We start from the raw sequence: 22,240 nt of genomic DNA on the forward strand, positions 1-22,240 counted from the left end.
ATAAATGCCAGCTCTGCCCCTGGTTCTGCTACTTACTACTTAGGTGACTTGAGGAAAGTGAAACTAGAAGTATTTTGGGTATCCATTCAGCCTTTCTTTGTAACAAAGAGCCCTGTGAACTCTTAACTAATTGATGCTAATGAAACCAACACAGGTGCACTTGAACTGTGACAATGCCAGCCTCTGCCTCCTCCCATTCAGAGACCCACAGAATGCTAAAGGTGGAAGCGAGGCTAGGTCTAAAGAGGTTCTCTAACTTAGTCAAGGTCTCCTTGCTTTTTAGTAGCAGGATGAGGATGAGAACCCACCCACCACAATATGCTGCCTCTTAGGTCTAATCAAGTGGTCCTCATTTCAGGCCAGGTTGGCAGACACAACACACTGGGGCAGGTGTTGGGCCTTTCATCATCACACCACATTACAGGAGCCACCCTATCTGACGTAAATGTAGGGCCCGCCCTTCCTGTGACTCTCTCCCCATGCATAGCCTGCTCATACTCATATTTGGAGGGAGGGTAGTTCTTGCTATCTCTGCTGAATTTCCTCCCTATTTCATCCCCTCCATAGCCCCCCAAGTCTTTTAGCAAAAACTCAATATTTGAGGCAGGGGGTGTAACACGGATGGAAGTTGGTTGGATTTTGCTGCATGCTTTTATTATTGTTGTTGTTGTGATTGCTATTAACTGACATTTCTGTAGCACTTTTAAGCTTTTAAAGCACTTTATATACATTTTCTCATCTGACCTGCACAGCAGGCTAACTTCTAGAGGTATTACTAGCTCCAAAAATGAGTTTCAAGGAACTTGAATGAGTGTTTCCATGGTCACAGAGGTAGGAAGAGTTAAAGATGGCCTTGATCCAGTTCTTATTGACTCCAGCTCGGGTGGTTCTCTACAGAACTCTGGGCCTTTGTCTTCAGCACACAAATTCAGTACCATTTCTCTTTTCCCCCGTACTTTCATTGGCACCGGAAAGTCTTGGTGAGGAAAGCCCCTTTACCCATGTAGAAGAGCAATGACTCTGAAACTTAGGGTCTTAGAGAGTGACCTGGGGGTCATGAGGGGGGAAAGGACTTTTACAGAGTCACACAACCACAGTCAGAGGCAGAGCTTGAACCCATCTGGCTGGGTGTAAGGTTGGCTTTCTATCCACTGTACCACACTGCCTCTCATGGTCAGCACCTAATTTTTGGAAATAAGACAATTCTGGAGAACTAAATTGCAAAATTTTAACCTGTGAAGGTTACTCAGAGTATTTTTGATGATGAAAAATTTACAACATTAGAATTTCAGGTCCTACAACCAAAGTTTGAACTAATACAAGAAAATGGACTATTAGTTTGTTTTTGAACAGATAGCTGTGAAAGTCAATCACTGTTCTAAAACAGAGGCTATTTGTAACTGTTATGCTGGAATCAAAATAATCATAATTTATAGACATATTCTCTTCCCCTTATAGAATATAAGCTCTTCAAGTGAAGGGACTATTTAATTTTCCCTTTTATATTCCCAAGGTCTACAAGAATTACGGGCATTTAGAGGGCACTTAAAAAAAATACTTGTAGATTAATTGATTGGTTGGCTGGTTGATCATTTCACTCCAGGGACAGAAAAACTGGAGAAATGCAAGAACCCTGAATTTAACATTCCTTATAGGAAACCATTTGATGCCATTTTAGCATCTAATCAAGGCAGGCTCTGGAGGGAAAAAATACCTGCATAATCTGGTAAAATCATAATCACCAACTTTTGGACATTTGCTTAGTGAGAGGGAAGATTTGCTAACCAAAGCACTAATTGTTCCGTTACTTTAATAGTGTGTAACACAACCCTGTTACTTCTCCAAATGATCTCTCAGAGGTTTGGGGGTCTATTTTTCCAATGTTGGGATATTTCCTTTTTCAGTGTATTGTAGGGAGGAGTAGGAAGAAAAAAGCATTATTTAAGAAAGCAGCTCAAAATGTTTCAAATTTCTGGTGAGAAATAGTTAACTGAAGGTTTCTGCATGAAAACAAATATTTAAGCTACACAGAGACGTATCTGTTCAAGGATTTTTTTTGAAAAAGGACAAAAATAACTGATCTAGGAGGGGAAGAGACCTTCACACAGATAAGGTTACAGAGAAAAAGGGCTGTTTTTCCTCTTTGGTCCATCTGGATGGACTGAGAGACTAAAAAGGAAATAATGATAGGAAAAAAAATCAAAGAATAGTGGTGACCAAGACAATAATAGGAGAGGGAAAACAACTCCTCCTTTTGCCTTAAGTGCAGACTAGCTAAGTCTGTCAGCAGTCAGAGGCTAGCTACCCTGATATTGCAAGCAGCTAACTCTGTGCTCTGCTGAGACATCCCAGCAAATGCACTTGGCACAAGGCTCCATCCTGGCTGGAGATTTTACATTTAGAAGTGTAAGACATAGTAACATTTAAGGAATTCTGGACTCTGCCAGCCAGCCAGCCCTTCTCTCTTGGCCATGAGACAGATGAGCCAGAATACTGACATGCCTTCTATGCATCTGTTGTCTAAATCAGGGGGCTGGGGGAGGCTGGAGGGAGTGACCCCAGAGCTTGGCCCTTTAGGAGAGGGGCATATTTTAGGGTCATCGTGACACTTTTGGCAGGACAGGACAATCTGACTTGAAATGGTTCTGCTATACTGGGAGATGGATCTGTTCATCCCAACCAGAGGCTCTGGCTAGAAGGAAGTTTCCAATATCCAGACCACCAGGTGAAACATTAGAAAAACAAAACACATTTTCTGGATACGCTACTTAAATTTTTTTGTTTGTTTGTGCTCATCATTCCTCTTTTTCTTTATGATTGCATCTGTTATTTTAGCTTATTTTTCTACTTTGTACTGAAATAGTTCTTTTAAAAAACCATTATTTGGCATTCAGCATGGTTGCTTACTTGCTTTCCTTCCTTCCTTCCTTCCTTCCTTCCTTCCTTCCTTCCTTCCTTCCTTCCTTCCTTCCTTCCTTCCTTCCTTCTTTCTTTCTTTCCTTCTTTCTCAAAACCTCATATAAAAGGGCAGTGTAGTATAGTGAATAAAGGACCAGGCTTCAAGTCAGGAAGACCTGGGTTCAAATCCTTCCTCTGACAATTACTAGCTATATGACGCAGGGTAAGGTGAAGGGAAGACCCACACCAAGGGTTCCCCCTAATAACAAAATCACAGATTTTTCCCATATTTAAGAAGGTAGATCAATCATCTGTCCTAAATATACAAAATGAGCACATTTACTTTCTGTGTGAGCAGTTACTTCCTTTGACCATCTTATCCAAGTTACCCTAAGTACAGAACTCAGTGGGACAGGCTACTTTTGGACTACTGGTCTGTTAATATTGGAAGTCAGTGAATGATGTCCTTAAAATAGTCCTGCTCTGCCTGTCTAGGCCTGACTATAGACATTGGAGGCCTGGGCAAAAATACTTAGAGTAAAATAACTCCCAACTTCCATAAATAAGCATATGATAGTTTTAAACACAATTTTTAGTGCCAGGCATAAGACAGGCAAAACACCACTGATCTTTTTTTTAAATCCCTTTCCAATGATAACCTCTGTAATATGCCTTTTGCCCTTCCTACAAAGGAGGCCTCTTGGTCAATGGATGGGAGAATCCCATCCATTTCAGAAAAGAAACAAGCAAAAGTTCATAGGTCTGAGAACCCAAAAGGAACTTGGTAATCATCTTGCCCAATGCCCCCATCTTACAGATGAGGAAACGAAGATCCAGTAAAGGTATGTGATCTCACCCATGTTATATGGGTAGTAAAATACCAGGGCAAGGATCTGAGCCCAAGGCTTCTGGGCTGAATCTAGTGATCTTCCTACTACACCGTGCTCCCTCTTTAGTAGAAGAGAGGGATTTGTTCTCCTGGTGTTAAGCTCAGATTTCAGGAATAGTAATATAAGTTTGTCAAATGAATTGGGTTCTCCAAACAATCCTTATTTCCCTTTTTTAACCAATGGGGAGTCCTCAGACACTGTCTCTCTCTTACAGACTACAGACTGAAGCCACACATTACCCCTTGTGCAAGGACCTTTCAGCTATAGAACAAAACAAAGGAATGCCAGAGAAGCCCAACTGCTCCCCAAGCTCTTGAAATTTCAATAATTCTAAAGTTATGAACCAAATCTCCTTAAGCATGTGTCAATAAGCACCTGAAACTAATATCTACAAGCAAAGCAGTATGATGTGTCATAGAGTGAGTAAGGATCATACATCCAGCCAATTAAGAAATCACTATCTTAAAACAAGCATTATAAAATTATAACATAATATATCCTGTATTATGTAATGTAATATATATTATATGTGATTATAAGACTCTCCATCAGTTTACTCATCTGTCCAATGAGGAGCTTGGCCAAAATGATCTCAGAAGCCCTTTTTAATCCACATTCTATGGATCTATGATTCTAATTACTTTTTCAATATCATCAGGGAAGGGGAACTTAGGTACCAAAGTTATTATTAAGAAGGGAGAGGATTGGAAAGAAGGAGTTATTATTCAGTTGTCATTTAAACACGCCATGCTTCATATAAACAACAATTATGGAATTTGTCATTTTATTTTTAAAAATGGACAAGTTAATGAAAACTGTCCTTTTTTTTTTGGCTTCCTTAAGATTTACTATGGTAATTATAAATTATATTATTTCCAATAGTAAACAAAAACACAACTTTCCATAATTTAAAAATATCAAAACTCTGGTCTGGAACGAGACTTGGATTTTTCCTGGGTAAGAGTATTTTCACATCTACGAGACCAATTTTCACCTAGAGAAATTCTTGTTTAATTTTAGAAACAACGTGGGGAGACAGAGAGGAAAAAACAGCTACAAACTAAATAAAGAAAACATACTCCCATGACCAGTGAAGAGAATGCTTTGCTGTTTTCACTGACAGGGAAAAATGCTTTCACAGAGTTTCTGTTCCCAGGCAGAGGACATCTTTGAAAAGTTTATTTGGTCACATCTCGGTGTAGCGGGTTTACAAAACTAACTCAATTCAGTGTTACTGGGAGTTACCCACTTAAATGTCCTACACACAGAAGGAGAATAAATCCCTTTCTGTGCCAGCTTTGCACTTGGCTTGGATTTTTACGACTGACTTAGAAGCCCTAGGGAATGAAAAAGTCTCTTAATGGAAACACTGACACAGTCTTAAATATAGTGGCATGAACGGCCCCACTATAAAACTGCACAAGGGATGTGGCCACTGCAGAAGGCGTTGAAATGCACAGAATTTATCAGAAAATCGCCAACAATTGTTTTACTCATATACAACGGCCGAACTGTGAAGACGAGGAGGCACAGAAACATAATCACTGTTTCAACGTTTCTAAACAGTTGCTTTTTCTTTCCCTCAGAAAAATGCTAAGTTTTGTAGGTTCCTTAAGCTTTCATACTTATTGCCTTCATCCAGCCTTGGGTCCAGTCATTCTTGTCATGCTATTTTAGCGTATGTAATCTTGCAAAGGCTGGGGAAAACTTTTCAATATCACCCAGAAGAACCCGAGACCAGAACATGTGTATATGACAACTTTAAAAAATATATATCCTGAAATAGGACTTGGAATATTAGAAATTATGAGCTGCTTGGGGCAGCCAAGATATGGAAGATTCGTGAGCTTTTATTGTGGTCTTTCTGAGTTTTCACTTGAATTTTCCTGTTTTTTTTTTCATGGTGATTTATCTTACTTTTATGCTTTTCTTTTTCAAATTAGCCTGTACATCACTGTACTTGGTTTTTCAATATGCTTACTTTCATTTCCTAATCTATAGGCCTGGATACTTGAATGATGCATTATATGATTAACACAATGACCACCCATCATTCCAGATGACTGATGATGAAACATGCTACTGATCTCCTTGCAAGAGAAGTGATAGACTCAAGATGCAGAATGAGACATTTATTTTTTTTTGCATATGGCCCATGTGGGAATTAATTTTGCGTGAATGTGTATATTTGTTATGGTTTCCTTTTTTTTAAAGGGGAAGGGAGAAAATACAATTCTGTTAATTGGAAAAAAATTACTATTGACCCCACCAAAAGATGTGCCATTTACTACTTCTCTACATTTTAAGTTTTATTGTTTCCCTTCTTTGCTTTTAAATCATGTTTTAGAGTTATTTCGGACCCTTCTCTTGTCATATACCCATAGTATATAGTAAAATACTTGAGCCTGAAGAGGAAGTAGACAGACACAGGGCCCCAGAGTCTATTTGTTTTCATAACAGACTTGAGATTTTTTCAACATTTATTCTGCTTTCATTACATTGATTTCCTAGTCACCACATAAAGATCAGAAAAGCAGCATGATAATCAGAAAGGTGCTTGGAAACATGCTGTATGCATTTTCTAAGCTGAGGAGCCTTTGAGCTTGCATACATCTTTTTTTTTTTTGTCTGGAATAGGCCTATGTTTCCTCTGTACACTCAGACTGTGCTAAGCCACACATAAAGGACAGAGGATGAACAGTCATCTCTGAATAAGCCTGCAAATATCTCTGATCAAATGTGTGTTTGTGTTCTATTTTAATTTACTATTAAACAACCAATTCGGAATGGCATATATAAGGATGGAGGAAATTCATGTAAATTCCTTGTCTTACCCTTCACAAAGGAAATGCTGTTTTCAAGAGGTGAATGATTGTGACTGAATCCTGTGCTGTGAGCTCTGGGATGAATTTAACTATAAATATAATCTTTTTCCTTATCAGATCAAAGGACCATAGAGGTAGAGCTAGGAAGGCCCTTCAAAGTCAACAACATCACTGCTTCACACTTACTGAAAGACCAGGGTGTTGACAATCCTGTTTGGCATACTACACAACTCAACTCTATTTGACTTAACTTTTCGCACTTCTATAGGATCATCCCACTTATCCAGATGATAGACTTCCGGCAACCTCAACCACTAAGAACAAAGTTCTGAACCAGAAAGAGAGAAGAAAAACACCTCTAGGGACATTTCTCTCTCCATTTGTTCAATAAATACTCATCATTCAGATATAGTCTGGAAGAAATCTTAGAGATCACCCAGTCTTTTAAGTAGCTGCCATATGTAAAGTATTGTTGGGGACACAAAATTGAATTAGGTGCAGTGACTGCTTCATGGAGCTTACTATAATGCAAAATGAAAAAAAACACCATTATACAAGACAGAACATGTAACATAAGAGAGGTTCAAAGTAAGTGTTAGGGGAGCTTAGAAGACAGGAAATACTTCCAGCTGAGGGGAGAAGAAGGATCAGATAAGGCATCATAGAAACAGCTGCATTCCACTTGACCTTAAAGCATGACTAGACTGTGCGGGTGGCAATTGAGCAGGGTATTCCAGGTGAAATAAATAACATAAGACAAAAATATAGAGATAATAGAAAATGACGACCATGTTCAGGAGTAAGTCCAGTTTGGCTGGCACAAAGGATAGAAGATGAAAATGGAAAGATCATTTGGGATCAGATCATGGATGGGCCTTGAATGTTGGGATAAGGGGTAAAGTCTTCGTTTGATAGGCTGTAGGGAGCTCCTGAAGTTTTTTGAACAGGGGTAATATGGTTAGAGCGGTGTTTAAGGAAGATTATAGAGCTGTGAGGCTAGAGAGGATATTTGAGTAAAATTGTGTGTTAAACTAAGCTTATTAATCTATAGACTTGGGACAAAAGATTGGAAGCAATAAAAGCCCATAGATCCTAGAAACTGAAATACTAAGATGTGATAATTAGTGGTGAGAGAAGAGAAATCCAAGGCAGCAGAACCAAATATGAGAAGTAAATGGCTAAATAACTCCTGCGGATATCACTACTATAACCTAGTCCCATGGGTGATTGATGTGTCATCATGATGACCCAGATTCATCGAGGAAAGGCTAAATTCCATTCAGCATATTCAGCATGGCATAGAAGTCAGGAAGACCTCAGTTCAAGTCACTGGCTCTGTGATTCTGGACAAATCATTTAACTTCTCAGCCCAGTACCACTACCCCCCTCCAGCAATTCTCTGAGACAGTATGTTAAAGGGCAGGTTAGATCTGTCAAGATAAGTTTTCTTATCAAGAGTTCCCTATACCAATGAAATCACAGGTGTAGGAAATGGTTCCTATGAAAAAGTTTTGATGCTCAAAGGGTAAACTCCCATTATCTGGAAAATTAAATTGGGAAAATTAAATAATTCATGAGTGAGGAGGAGTTGTACTCCATACACGGAACCAAGGACTCTGACAATTTTCGTAGTTTTCCTTAAATATAACTAGCTGGGCCACCTAGTGAGGATGTTATTCTATTGTACTGAAGAGCCAACCAGTAATTTTCGTGCCTGGAATGGAATGTCTGAGAATTCAAATAGAAAATACTCAATTCTTTCACTAAAAATAAGGGTGTATAATGCACGTGGGGGACCATGAATTGAGAGAACAGTATTTGAAGGCTAATGCTCAAGAGGAAGTTCAGGCACATATAATGCTTAACATCTTTAGTAACTAGCTATGGAGACCATTCTTGCATTCCATGAAGGTCTACCCAGTTTTGAACAAATGAAATATATATTTTGAGTAAGTGTATACGCACACATACACAGATACATTATGAAGTGATTATTCACTTTACAAAAGGATTAACCATAGAATTCCTTTCAATAGCTCAGACTTTAAAAAAAGCTTTGATTTACAAATATACATGATTTATATATTTTAGAAAATCCCCAACTAATCAACTGATTGTGTTCCAAAAGTTTGTGTAAGTTCTTTGTTTGTAACTCTCTTAGAAACAACATTATAAATGGTATAATACCATTTCTAGGCTAGCTTATTTACATCATTATACACCTGAACTATGTGCTCATACTCTTAATGTAAGTCCTTGGTCTTGAGAGATGGGGCTGGGGTATATATGCCAATAGAGAGGAGAATTAGAGGAAGGGGACCTAGAAAGAAGGAAAATAAGTTGGAAGGGGGAAATAGAAAGAGACGATGGTAGTCAAAGAAAGGGATAGGGGGCAGCTAGGTGGCATAGTGGATAGAACACTGGCCCTGGAGTCAGGAGGACCTGAGTTCAAATCCGACCTCAGACACTTAACACTTACTAGCTGTGTGACTCTGGGCAAGTCACTTAACCCCAATTGCCTCACCAAAAAAAAAACAATTTAAAAAATTTTAAAAACCCACAAAACAAAGGAAGAGATAGGAGGAAAAGAAGACAGAAGGGGAAAAGAAAAGGAGGAAGAGTTTCACAAGTATCATTGCCACAGGGCCTGTCTGTTCCTTGCTTGAGTCTCAGAGGAGGAGATAGCTGTTCTCTTTACCAAGACCAACCACTCTACTTGTTCCCTTGATCCCATTCCCCTCCATCTCACTGGAAATTTGCCCCATTGATAATTTCCTCTGTCTTTCACCCTGAGTATCCTGTCCCTTCCCTGTGACTTATAAATATATCCAGCTTTCCCTATTCTTCAATAAAACCATCTGACCTTGCCATGTCTTCAAGTTATCTTCTTATATCTAAGATTTTGTATGGATTGCCTTCACTTACTTCTTCAACAAATCATTTCTCAGCGTCTTGCTTTCAACTCTTCCATTCAATTGAAATTGTTCTCTCAAAGGTTACCAAAGCTCTCTTAGCTGCTCAATCTTTTCCCAGTCCTCATACATGACCTCTCTCCAGCTTTAAAACCTGTTTGGCATTGTGATCACCCACTTCCTCTAGTACTGGAATCACTTCCCTAAAACACATTTGGTAGGGTGTATCCTTAGGGCAGTGCTGGGCATGGAGTCAGGAAGACCTGAGTTCAAATGCAGGTTCAGACATTTACTAGCTGTGTGACCCTAGGCAAGTCACTTAACCCTGTTTTTTTGGTTTTGTTTTGTTTTTTGTTTTTTTCAGTTTTCTCGTCTATAAAAATGAGCTAGAGGGAAACTGGAAACTACTCTGGTATCCTTGCCACGAAAAACCCAAGGAGGATCATCAACATTCAGACATGACTGAAGAACAATTCTGTTTGCATCAAATCAGAATTGTCTGTGAGTCATAAGCACTCCAAGACTGAAGTAGCAACAGGATCTCTGAGCTGGTTACATTGGTCCTACAAAGTTTCCTTTTCTTCCTGTTCATGGTTCATTTACTCTTTTGCTTTCAAAATTTACAAGCTTGTGGGTAGGTTTTCCCTCAACAATTTACATCCTTCAGACTTCCCTTTCACAGTTTTCAAGGGAAGTCCAATTTAAGTGTAATGGGGGACTGGTCAGTGCAGGCCCAGTTCCTGGAGACTGTGTCCTGTACTGTGTTCTGGGTGCTAAATGGCCACTCAGAGCTTAGGGAGTGTGCATCTGGAAATGCACAATGAAGTGAGGTGGAGGGGCCCTATTTCCTGATTCAGAGTACTCATAATTATTCTGTAACTGTTTCTTGTCTGTTTACTCCATGGCTTTTACTTCACTGCTGACAAAGAGCTGAGTGTCCACACAAAAGACATCCGTATCAAGATTTCTCTTTCCCCGGTGGAAAGTGAGACATGACATGCTGTATGTATACCTTTGGGTGGGGAGATAAGTAGGGTCAATGCTTGACTCTTCCCACCTGGGTTGAATGTGACCTTGATCACATGGTGTTTTAGTTTCTTCTGTCTCTATTGGCCTATTCTATCCTGCTCTTGGGTGAATCAGTGTCAGAGATGGAGCAGATCAGATAAGCAGATAAGATAAGATAAGCAGACCTTGTGAGTTTCAAAAGGTCATAGGAACCATCAGAAGATCAATGACAAGTGTCCATATCAGATATTGCCATGGCTACCACAGCCAAGTGGAATTAGCACCAGCATAGCACCAAAGAAAATACTTGTGAGATCCAGCCCAGCAGGTGAATACACTCAGTAAGGATACTCTGTCCTATAGACATGGGTATAACTTATCCAGCTGTCATGACACAGCTGGAAGTGAATTTGGTTGGGCAATCAGTTTAGTGGCAAACAAATTAAGTCTGAGCCCACTCTCCCCATAGACTGAGATGTAGAGAGTAGAAAGTACCCACATTCTGGGGGAACATTTTTATTTGGGAACCTTGCTATATGTTTTCAGTAAATATACGTTTGTTAAAGCTAATTGATGTCAAATGGTTAGTTGATATTGAGAGAGCAAATAGTCAAATGGATATTGGGAAGATACTAACAGGCACTAACAGGTTAGTAGAGGAGAAGGGAGCACACTGGAATGGAAGATGGTAAACGATAGCATTAGAAGAACCCCACAGCTCCTCAGGGGTATCTCTAGAATTCTGAAAGTAGACAGAGAAATTGGGAAGTTGACCTACCAACAATGTTGGTCTTGGGAGAAAATAAGCATACACACACTCATGTGTGTATAATACATAAGTATATATGCATATGTGTGTACAGATATGCATGAGTATATATTTGTGTGCATGTGTGTACATATCCACATGTGTATATATGTACATCTATACTTGCATATCTATAGCTATATTTCTGAGATACAGTGTGTTAATTCTTGCAGATGATGCAGTACTTGGCTCTCCTGGTTCTCAGATGGGCTGGAAATAGTTTATTCCCCAGACAAGGTAAAGCAGGGCTAGTCTATGTGTCCTACAAGGAATGTGGGTGGGACTCTGGAGGATGGAACAAGGAGAGGCCTGTTTTTGTGTAAACTCAAATCTGTCCTTATCTAGCCACCTTTTGGGAAAGGGACCCCACCCAGGGATTATGGAGTAAATTTTGAAGCTGTGTCCTAAAAAGTTCACTTGGGCTCCTTGGCTAATCAGCTTTTCATGGGATAACCAATCTTCTTACATCTGAAAAATATAATTTGATAATCTGACATCATGAAAGTGGCTTGTAATGTTTCTGGACAATAACCAGAGCTTGCCTGTTACATGGGCATTTGGCGAACTTCAATTTGGATGACTTCACCCAAAACAAAATGCTGAGTGAACACATTTCCTTTATTTTTAGAAGTACGGTTGTACAATTATCTTCTTAATTCTAACCACTTCTAATTGTAGATGTTGCTCTCATGAATGTTTCAAACTTCAGACCTACAGGCAACTCACAGGAAAAAAAGAATTTGCCTCTGCTCTGGTAGGTTCCAGTAACATCTCCAATTAGTACTATGGTCTTGGGCTACAGCTTGTTTTTCTTTCTTTCTTTCTTTCTTTCTTTCTTTCTTTCTTTCTTTCTTTCTTTCTTTCTTTCTTTCTTTCTTTCTTTCTTTCTTTCTTTCTTTCTTTCTTTCTTTCTTTCTTTCTTTCTTTCTTTCTTTCTTTCTTCCTCTCTCTCTCTCTCTCTCTCTCTCTCTCTCTCTCTCTCTCTCTCTCTCTCTCTCTCTCACCCCCCCCCCTTGGGAAGTGAGAGAATATTGGACTGAGAGTCAGAAGGTGTGGGCTCTACCTAATCCTGGAATCACTGCTCATTTACTTGTCATCTCCCTTCTCTAAATTCTGTTTTATCGCCTGAAAAGTAGGATAATAACACTTGCTCTGTCTACTTCACAGGATTCTTGTTAGGATCAAATGAGAGCATAGAATTAAAGCTGATGAGTACCTTCAAGGTCATCTAATCCAACCCCTTAATTTTAAATATGAGGAAACTGAGACCCAGAGAGATTATGACTTGCCCAACTTCAGTCAATAAACATTTAAGTGCCTACTATGTGCCAACCAATCAACAAACATTTTATAAGCACCTGCTATGTGCCAGGCACTGTACTAAGAGCTGGAGATTCAAAAAGAGGCAAAAGACAGCCCCTGCCCTCAAGGAGCTCACAATCTAACTGGGGAAACAATAAGCAAAAAATAAGTACAAACATTCCAGAAGTAGCAAGTAATGGGAGTGAGATTCCACCCCAAATCCTTTGACTCCAAGCTTGGGTCAAAGGCAAATGCATCAGTGTGGAATGACAGATGTCAAATTCTTGGTAGACCTTGAAGCACTATGTAAATGTTAGCTTTTATTGTCAGCTCACTTACTTCTGAGGGGGTATTAATAGAGGAAAGATTGCCTTCATTTTACGGACAGGAGTATGGAGGTTCAGAGACATAAAGTCACTTGTGCGAGGTCACACAGCTACCAAGTCCTAGAGGCAGGATTCTAACCCGTGTCTCACCAAGTTCCAAATCTAGCACTTTATTATACTATGCCACGGAGAAATTTCCAAGATTTTTGTGTAAGAGATAGAAGGATATCAAAAGAAATTCTAAACAAGTCATGTCTAGTAAGGAAAACTGCCACACTCCTTTTAAAAGCTTGCATAGGGTGAGGGGCACCTAGGGTAATCCTGTGGGAACTGTGATAGCTTTGTTACATTGTAAATGCCTACTACGTGCAGAATATTGTGTTGGTGCTGGGGATTCAAAGTTTAAAAAAAAATAGAGTCCCCGTCCTCAAGCAGCATATAATCTGTCAGTCTGAAACTTCGCAATCAGGTCTTAGAGCACTGGGGCATGATTTTTTTTTCTTCTACAACAGAAAATTTAGTTACACACGTGTAGGGGGAATAAGTTTTTATGTCTAAGCTGCTTTCTCTCGGCTTGTGTAACTAAAAATGCTTTGATTTAAAAATAAAACTTGGCTAATAATTAACTCATAATATGGACCAAATGCATTTGGAATGTTTAAGGGGAAAAAAACAACACCAAACCTTAAATGACCTAGACATTTAACTTTGAAAAGTAGTCCCTAATGCACGCACATTGCCTCATGTTCTTAAGAGTTTATATTTTACCACCTCTGAAAGTAGTATGCTTTTTCCAAACAGTAAGCATACTGGGCAAATGATGTCATGATTTCCCTCTCTCTTTTTTTTAAAGGGACCTTAAACTATTGAATGTCAGAGCTGAAAAAGATTTTGGAGTTCTAGTCTATGGGTCCTAAACCTCTTTTGTGTTAAGGAACCCATTGGCAGTGTGGTAGGACCTCTGGACCTCTTCTAAGAATAATGCTCTTTTCAATGCATAAAATATATAGGTTTTTTTCAGGGGAAAACAATCATATTGAATTATACTTATCAAAATTAAAAAAAAAGAAGATCCTGAACCCCAAGTTAAGAACCCCTGGATTATCCAATTCTCTCCTTCACATGGATCATTAAGTGCTATGAGAAGATACTCAAACTTAGGTTTTCTGATTCTAAATTCAGTGCTAACTAAACAATTAAATGGAAGCTCCAGTATTTAATATGGAAAAATTGGTCTCTGGATAAAATATCTGACAAGGTCATCAGAAAGACTGATCCACCCAACCCACCCTCCAAAAAACACTAAGAATAAGTGTTTATAGGTGAGTGTGTATATATGTACTGAGCCTAAAAACTATACGAACATATTGTATGAGAACCCATACACATATAGACTTATCTTGGAGGGTTTAGAAGTGTACATGTGTATATGTGTGTATGCACACATATATACATTCTGGTTTGGAAGTGTGTGTATATGTGTATACACATTGAATATGTATATACATATATACATAATACACACACACACATACACGCTTCTAAGCCAGTCAGCATGCATCCATATTATTCTACCTTTACTTACCCTTATCTACATTTCCTTAATACCTCTAGGGCAGATTCTGTTTCAATGTGTGACTTGACCATTTTCAGATTTAGGGCTCTAAGTATACTCCCTGTAACACAAACCCCAAGCCCCTTTGTGCAAATGTTTTCTAATATGAGGCTTTTCTAAAAACTCAGGGGAACTGGGGTCCAGGTAAAAATAAAAAATAAACTAAAATTTATCATTGCTTATTTTTTTTCCCTCTATCTAAAAGTTGAGTTCATTCATCATTTCAGCCTTTCTCATGATATCCTTCTCAACAGCTTCATCTGCCCATTTCAATCCTTTTTCTGCCAGTCCCCTCTAGCCTCTATTTGTTTTGATGGTAAGTTGCAGTAAGGGGCACACCTGCATTGGTAGGGTGTTTCCTCACCTGGGAGTTCCCCATATCAGTGAAATCACAGGTCTGGTCCCCATTTCCATTCTCTTTCTTGAACTCTTTGATGAGTTGTACTGTAGTCAACTGACCACTGATTTAGTAGCAAGTCATTTAATCTCCTTAAGCTCTGATTGCCCATCTACAGAGTGGGGATAATTATACCCATAGTCCTTGCCTTATAGGGCTCATTGAGGGTTAAATGAGATACTGTATGTCAAATACTTTGAAAATTCTAATTACTATGTAAATGTCAGTTATTATCACTATTGATTAATATGACATAGAGAGTAAGTGGCAAAGCAAGGGTGAAAACCCAGGTTACTATGTGACTTTTTTCAGAGCTCATTGTCCAGTAGTAACCCAAGCCTCCAAAAGCACATCTTCATTAAATGAAAAAGTTCACCTGTATCTCCTTAGAGACGGATCATTTCTCCCCATCCACCCTACCCAAATCAAGTATCGTAACTAATGGTACAATCTATCTCTGCCTGAGGCACACACAAAACAACAACAGCAAGAGTCATGCCTGGAGAACAAAATTTGGGCCCCATTTCAATTCCCGCCAAAATAGGCAGCTAAAATGTTTTTTTTTTTTAAGCACCCACTTACCTGTTCGATAGACAAAGTTGCCTTCAGTTTCTGATGATGATGGAGACACCAACTCCTCCTCAAATTCATTGGAACTAAATGACCCCGAATGGTTTCTCTGTCTCGTTTTTTCCATCATCACCGCATTTGTAGCCATGACGTGTCGCAAAGAGTCATTAAGGTATCGGTTCAACAAGCTACTCTTGTATTTGGGGGGTGACACGTAGTCCTCATTGGGGACGGGCTCCGGTCTCACTCCAGTTTTGATCACAGAGCTCTCTGTTTTAATTACTGCATGGTGAACTGGGTTATTATACCCTGATTCATTCACGTGGTTTCTTGGGGGATTTTCTCCATCTGAGGGAGGCAAAAAGTTCTAAGTAGTAAAATGAAGGTAGTAAAATCTGTATACTTTTATCTAACCATTCAATTGTGAAATATAACAGAGACACATAAAGGTCAACTCCTCAAAAACAATATGGAATTTATTTTTGTGTTTAGGGCTTAATGTTGAACCTTTTAGAAATAAGACCTCTAATCAACACAATGACCAAATAAGATTCCAAAGGATCCATGAAGAAACAGGCTACCCACCTCCTGACAGAAGTGAAGGACCCAGGGAGCAGAATGATGTGTGTGTGTGTGTGTGTGTGTGTGTGTGTGTGTATTTGAGTTTATATTTGGACATGGCCAATGAGGGAATTTGGTTTGCTTGATAATGCATATTTATTATAAGGGTTTTTTCCCACTGAACAGTAGGGGAGGGGGAAGAGAAAATAGATTTTTTTTAAAAATTGAAATAAAATTCTTTTAAAAAATAAGTTGAATCTTTTGCCAAAATAAAAGTCGAGGTTGTTTGTGTATGTCCCTCCCCCCAGCCATGCTAATTCCATTTTAATGACTTTTTCAGAGAGTGTTATTCTGACACATAACTCCTTAAACAAGGGGAAAATGTAACAAATCTGTTGGTCGTTTATAACATTACAACAGCAAAGTTACCTCATGCAATAAAAAAGAACCAATATGGCACCAATAGGTCTTATGGGACAGATCACTAACTTGTTAAAAACAATTAAAAATCAAGGTAACCTAAATCCAGGAGCAAATAAAAAAAATAAAAATCTAACAAACCTTCAGAACATGAATCATCGCTGCTCACACTAAGTCTTTCTGCATTTCCTTGCACATATTTGTTGTAGAGTTTTATTCGCAAAGCCCAGCTCAGATCTGGTTGCCGGACAGTATTCTTAAGGCGACGTCTTGCATTAGCAAACCAGTTTGACACCTAAAAAACAAATAGAATGTCTCCTTTTAGAAAATTTTAAAACTTTCCCTATTAATACCTATATTATTTCACGAGGAGAAGGTGAGTAGCTAACACGGTCAGCACAAAATAGTGGAAACAGCATTAGAAAAGGAATTAGGAAAGAGCTGGAGTCAAAGCCCATCTCTGACAACTACTATTTATGTATAGGTATGTCGGCATCTCTGAACCTTAGCTTAATCCCTGTAACATCTTTCTCATGGGGTTGTTGGGAGGATCAAATGGCACACGATAACAAAGGATCAATCAAAGAGCAATTGGAGGCTTGACACTAGGTTATTGGGATGATAGTGGGGCCATGAGAGAAAAAGAGGATGTCAACAGGAAGCATAGATTTGGGAGAGGGATAGGATTAATTGAGTTTGGAACATGTAGATCTTTTTTTTTTTTTTGGGTGGGGCAATGAGGGTTAAGTGACTTGCCCAGGGTCACAGGGCTAGTAGGTGTCAAATGTCTGAGGCCGGATTTGAACTCAGGTACTCCTGAATCCAGGGCTGGTGCTTTATCCACTGTGCCACCTAGCTGCCCCTAGGGACATGTAGATCTTGATGGGAATGGGATAATGACAATATCCAGACGGAGGCATTGAGTAGACAGTTAGAAGTGCAAGTCTTGAGCTCAGGAGAAAAGGTCAAGGTTGGAAACTTTTTAGGACTCATCTATATCTTGTTCGTAATAAATGGAAGAGGTTGATATGATAGAGAACACGGAGGGAAAAAAAAGCAGAGGGACTGGAAAAGAAGTTTGGGGAAAGCCTGTGTTAATGGGGCAGGAAGAAGAGTTTCCAGTGAAGGAAAGTGAGTGGTAACAATTTAGTTGTATAGAAGAACTATGATAATGCAAGTGTCTCAGAAGCTGAGAGAATAGAGAGATTTCAAATGGAGGGGAACACACACATAGTCATTAAATACTTCTTAAATTAAATTGAATCAAATAATGCCATGTGGTGCAGTGGATAGTGCTGGATCTAGAGTTGAGAAGATTTGAGTTCAATTCCAGTCTCACTCAGTAGTCCTGTGACCCCTGAGTAAGTCATTTACTCTCTATCTACCCCAGTCACCTCAACTGAAAAATGGGTATAATAATGACACCTACTTCACAGGGTTAAGGATCACATGGCACAATATCTGTAAAGCTGTCAGTTCAACACCTAGCACACAGTAGGCACTTAAGAAATACTTGTTCCTTTCCTCTTCCCCCTAGTTAGATCCCATTAAAAAGTTAACAAAGGCTATGGCATGAATCATACTTTAGGTAGTTATCTGAAGTACAGAACACCCTCAACAGGTCAAGTATTCTTTCCCTACACATAGTTGTAAAAGTACCTCCTCATGTTCTCTTATTTCTTCATGGTGTGACCTTTTATATTTAGGTCAAGTATTCATTTGGAGCTTATTGTGGTATATGGTATATAGATTAGAATGTTAATCTAAACTTAATTTCTCCCAATGTGCTTTAAAGTTTGACTAACCTTTTTTTTTTTTCAGGATTCTCAAGAGGATGGACTATCCTTTTAGCTTAGCGTTAAACCTTCCCTAAGCAAGTAAGTGCTAGCAAAGAAATTAGGGATATTTTTCCCCCTTTAAAACAAGGAAGCATGCCTTCCATTCTTTTCAGGGGAAAGAGGTTATTGCATTTCTACAGACTGAAAGGTTATGCTGTTTCCCCCCAGAAGATCAAGGTAATGGCTTTCTAGCAAAATGTTTTAAAGGGTAGCATGGTTCTTTAAAAGGGATGAAACATGGGGAATCCTCATTAGGTGTCTCTGCTGCCAAATTGTGTTCCAGAATATGGTCCTAAATTACTATCAAGGCATTAGGTGGTAACGCTTGCATTGGAAGCTTCACTTTTCTAGATTTACTTCTGTAATTATACAGATCAGCATAATGCTTAAAGGCTTACCATCAAGTGATTCTGTAGAAGCCATCTTCCAGTTAGAAGTAAATGATCTATTATGGCTGTCTCTCTCTGCCAAACGGTTAGGAAGCATTACTTTTTGGAGGAGGGTTGGGGGAGGCCAGAATAGCTCAATATTTTCCCTTCACATCTTAGTCTCTGTTCTTCTAAACTGCTGTGAGATGCTAATAATGCCTCTCACACCTTGCTCAACACAAGAAGACAAAAGTCTTACCTTTTGCTGGAATCTGTTCCCTACTGAACATTCCTACTATTACTCTCCTATGACAGCTACCATTCTGCTACCTTCCTGGATGAGAGCTTCATTTCCCCATATTTCTGACTTTTCTCCATCCCTCACAGGGGAAAGGACACAGATCAGAGGCTGCTGCTTCTTTTACTACAACTCCTAGAACAACTTCCCTTCTCTTTAATTTCAATACCAAAACTACTTAGGATCAAATGAAATAATATTTGTAAGTCATTTAGCATGATGCTTGGCACAGAGTAGGTCCTTAATAAATTTTTCTTTTCTCCTTCCCTTTCCTTATAAGGTTATACTTGGTTTTTTTTGTTATAGTTAATTTTTGAGAGAAATGATTATGTTAATAATTAATTACTGAATTAGAATTAAGGTTTTTCTCCTTCCTACCTCCTCATTCAGAAATCAGCACCTGAAGGTTATACAGCCATCTTTGGGGAGGCAGGGCTGATGATAAGGTGATTAGATATTGAACTAGACACATCCAACTAGAAAAATTCAGGTCTGATTAAAAGGTAAGGAAATTCTAGGGGGCAGCTAAGTGGAACAGTGGATAAAGCACTGGCCCTGGATTCAAGAGGACCTGAGTTCAAATCCGGCCTCAGACACTTGACACTTACTGGCTGTGTGACCCTGGGCAAGTCACTTAACCCTCATTGCCCTGCAAAGAAAACAAAACAAAATAATAATAGTAAAAAAGGTAAGGAAATTCTAGTCTTAATGAATTGGTGAATTCCAACACGTGTTTTAGTCAGAGTGGAAGTGGATTCTCTCTTTTGTCCAGATTGCCCTACACAGGGGTTGGTGTGGGCAAAGTCACAACTCCTCTTGCTCCTCATTAGGATAAGCCCACCTTTCATTATAATATTCATTCTCTCATTGTTAACCACTCAGAGTTCATTTCCATCCTCAGGAACACCCACTCTTCCAAGGGCATATAAGTCCTTGAGTGGGCTCCATCAGGGATCTTTGCTCCACAAGAGATGGCCAATGACTGTACTTTTATTAATTATTTGCTAGACATAGTTAATAAAATGATTAATTACCCAGAAATTACGCATCTTAAACTTTTTATATATCACATTTTGAACAGGAATTTTTAAAGACCCCTTTGCTTGCGTCTCTGCCTTCTAAAGGTAGCTAGGTGGAGCAGTGAATAGAGTGCCAGGCCTAGAGTTAGTAAGACTCATTTTCCTGGGTTCAAATCTGGCCTCAGACACTTACTGGCTGTGTGACCCTGGGCAAGTCACCTTGCCCTATTTGCCTCAGTTCCTCCTCTGTAAAATGAGCTGGGAAGGAAATAGCAAACCATTCCAATATTTCTACAAAGAAAGCCTTAAATAGGGTCATGAAGAGTTGGACACAGTTGAAAAAATAACTGAACAATAACTGCTTTCTAATCTTTTTTCCTCTTCACCCTCAAACATCACTTTAGAGGCAACTAGTAACACAGTGGATAAAGTGCTAGGCTTGGACTCAGGAAGACCTAAGCTCAAATCCAGCCTCAGAAACTTATTAGTTGCATGATATTCTGTATACCTCAGTTTTCTCACGTGTAAAATGGAGATAATAATAGCATATACCTTGTAGGGTTGTTGTGAGGATCAAATGAGACAAAATTTTTAGAAAACGTTTATTATGGTGCCTGGCACATAGTGGGTGTTTTGTAAATGCTTATTCCTTTTCTCCTCCTCACTTCAAATTCATCTACGTTAGGCATGTCAGCCTGATTTTCAATGCTTCAAATCCTACATTGGACCCCAGTTACCAGAAAAGGAATGTTCTAGTGGTCATTCTTCCAGGATTATCTGGATACCCTTGGCCAAATGACTCAGTGACTCTGGGTCTCATTTTCTTCCTCTGGAAAATCAGCCATTTGCACCAGATGACCCTTATGGACCCCCTTCTGACTCTAATATTCTCTGATCTGTGAATGTTATGCAAAATCCACAGGACTCAAATTTCTCAAGTATCTTTGAGAAATTAGCCCTACCCAATCTGTTGTTCCCAATCGTTGCTCCCTCTCACGATCCATCTGTTTCTTGCTCCACCATTCTACCTCTCACTGTGTCCCAATTTAAATGACATATTCAATATTCCATCATAGCATTACTGGTTTCCTCCTCATTCACACAGTAAAAAATTTTTGGAATAATGGCATGGGAGAGCCTGTCTTCCCCACTGAGCACATGTTTAATGTTACTGAGAAGACAGTTCAGAGGGGAGGAAACTTTGGACCTAGGGGTCCCTCATTATTTTCTGAACCCCAATTTTATAGCAAGCCCCCCAATTAACTCTCCTGTTCAATTCTGAACCTACCTTGTTGTTGCAGCATAAAATAATTTTAACAAAACCTTGAAATTTATTGTGATGGGATTTAATATTCTTTGTCCATCAGCATGATGGCTGGGTTTTTTTCCTTTTGGAGAATAGGGCTAGGCATGTCTTTTTTTATGTTTTGTTATATATTCCCTAGAAAGCAATGTGGCATAGCAGATAGAAAACAGGTCTTGGAATCAAGAACAAGTGAATGAAAAGGTCTTCATTAATGAAAAGAAGTATTTATCATGTGCAAAGCACTGGGCTAAGTGCTAGCCACACAGATAGAAAAGTAAGACAGTCTCTCTGCTCTCAAGGAGCCCCTATTTTAATAGAGGGAGACAACATATGAAAGGAGCTTCAGTTACAAAGCCAATGGAAAAGCCCAGTAGATATGAAGTGGCAAAACAGATGGTGAAGAATCTTGGTGCCATTCCTATTGGTCAAATAATATCCACTAAGCCATTTGGCAAAGCCAAGCATTTTGGTTGTGAGAACCTTCCTGATTCACCAACAGCTATGGCTGCTGAGAAGGTAGGAGATATAGCATCATCAGAAACAGTTGCCAGGTCTCACCTCCATAAGAGTTGTTCCCCTGGACAGTGGCTGGGGAGGGGGGAGGCAGGCTGGATGCAAGGCCCCTGATGTGAGTGGAGGTGAGGAGCAGATAGTGGTGGTAGTGCTGCTAGTCCTAAAGCTTTTGGGATTACCTGCCCATAGATGGCAGTTGGTCTTCACTTGGTGGTGGAGAAAATGTTGTTCCTCTCCATGATGGCTATTGATAAAACCCTAGATTCAAATCCTACTTCTGACCATGTCACCTTAGGCAAGTCATTGAGTTTGTGTCAATTCCTCAAGCAAAATCTCCAAGATTATAAACTGCAGGGAAGGTGCCAA

At 39.3% G+C, this 22,240-nt stretch overlaps 1 protein-coding gene across 6 annotated transcripts in view; it reads right to left on the bottom strand.

Moving 5' to 3' along the window:
• Nucleotides 1-22,240, bottom strand: part of MKX (mohawk homeobox) — a 106,266-nt gene that overhangs the window by 64,789 nt on the left and 19,237 nt on the right. For all 6 annotated transcript variants that reach the window (XM_043965038.1, XM_043965033.1, XM_043965035.1 and 3 more), the window contains exons 4-5: nucleotides 16,674-16,827; nucleotides 15,564-15,899 (exon numbers count right to left, since the gene is read on the bottom strand). In XM_043965038.1, coding sequence (XP_043820973.1) covers nucleotides 15,564-15,899; nucleotides 16,674-16,827 — 490 coding nt within the window. The remainder of the gene's footprint in view (nucleotides 1-15,563; nucleotides 15,900-16,673; nucleotides 16,828-22,240) is intronic.

This window comes from Dromiciops gliroides, chromosome 5 (genome assembly GCF_019393635.1).
Source record: "Dromiciops gliroides isolate mDroGli1 chromosome 5, mDroGli1.pri, whole genome shotgun sequence".
Classification (NCBI taxonomy): Eukaryota; Metazoa; Chordata; class Mammalia; order Microbiotheria; family Microbiotheriidae; genus Dromiciops; species Dromiciops gliroides.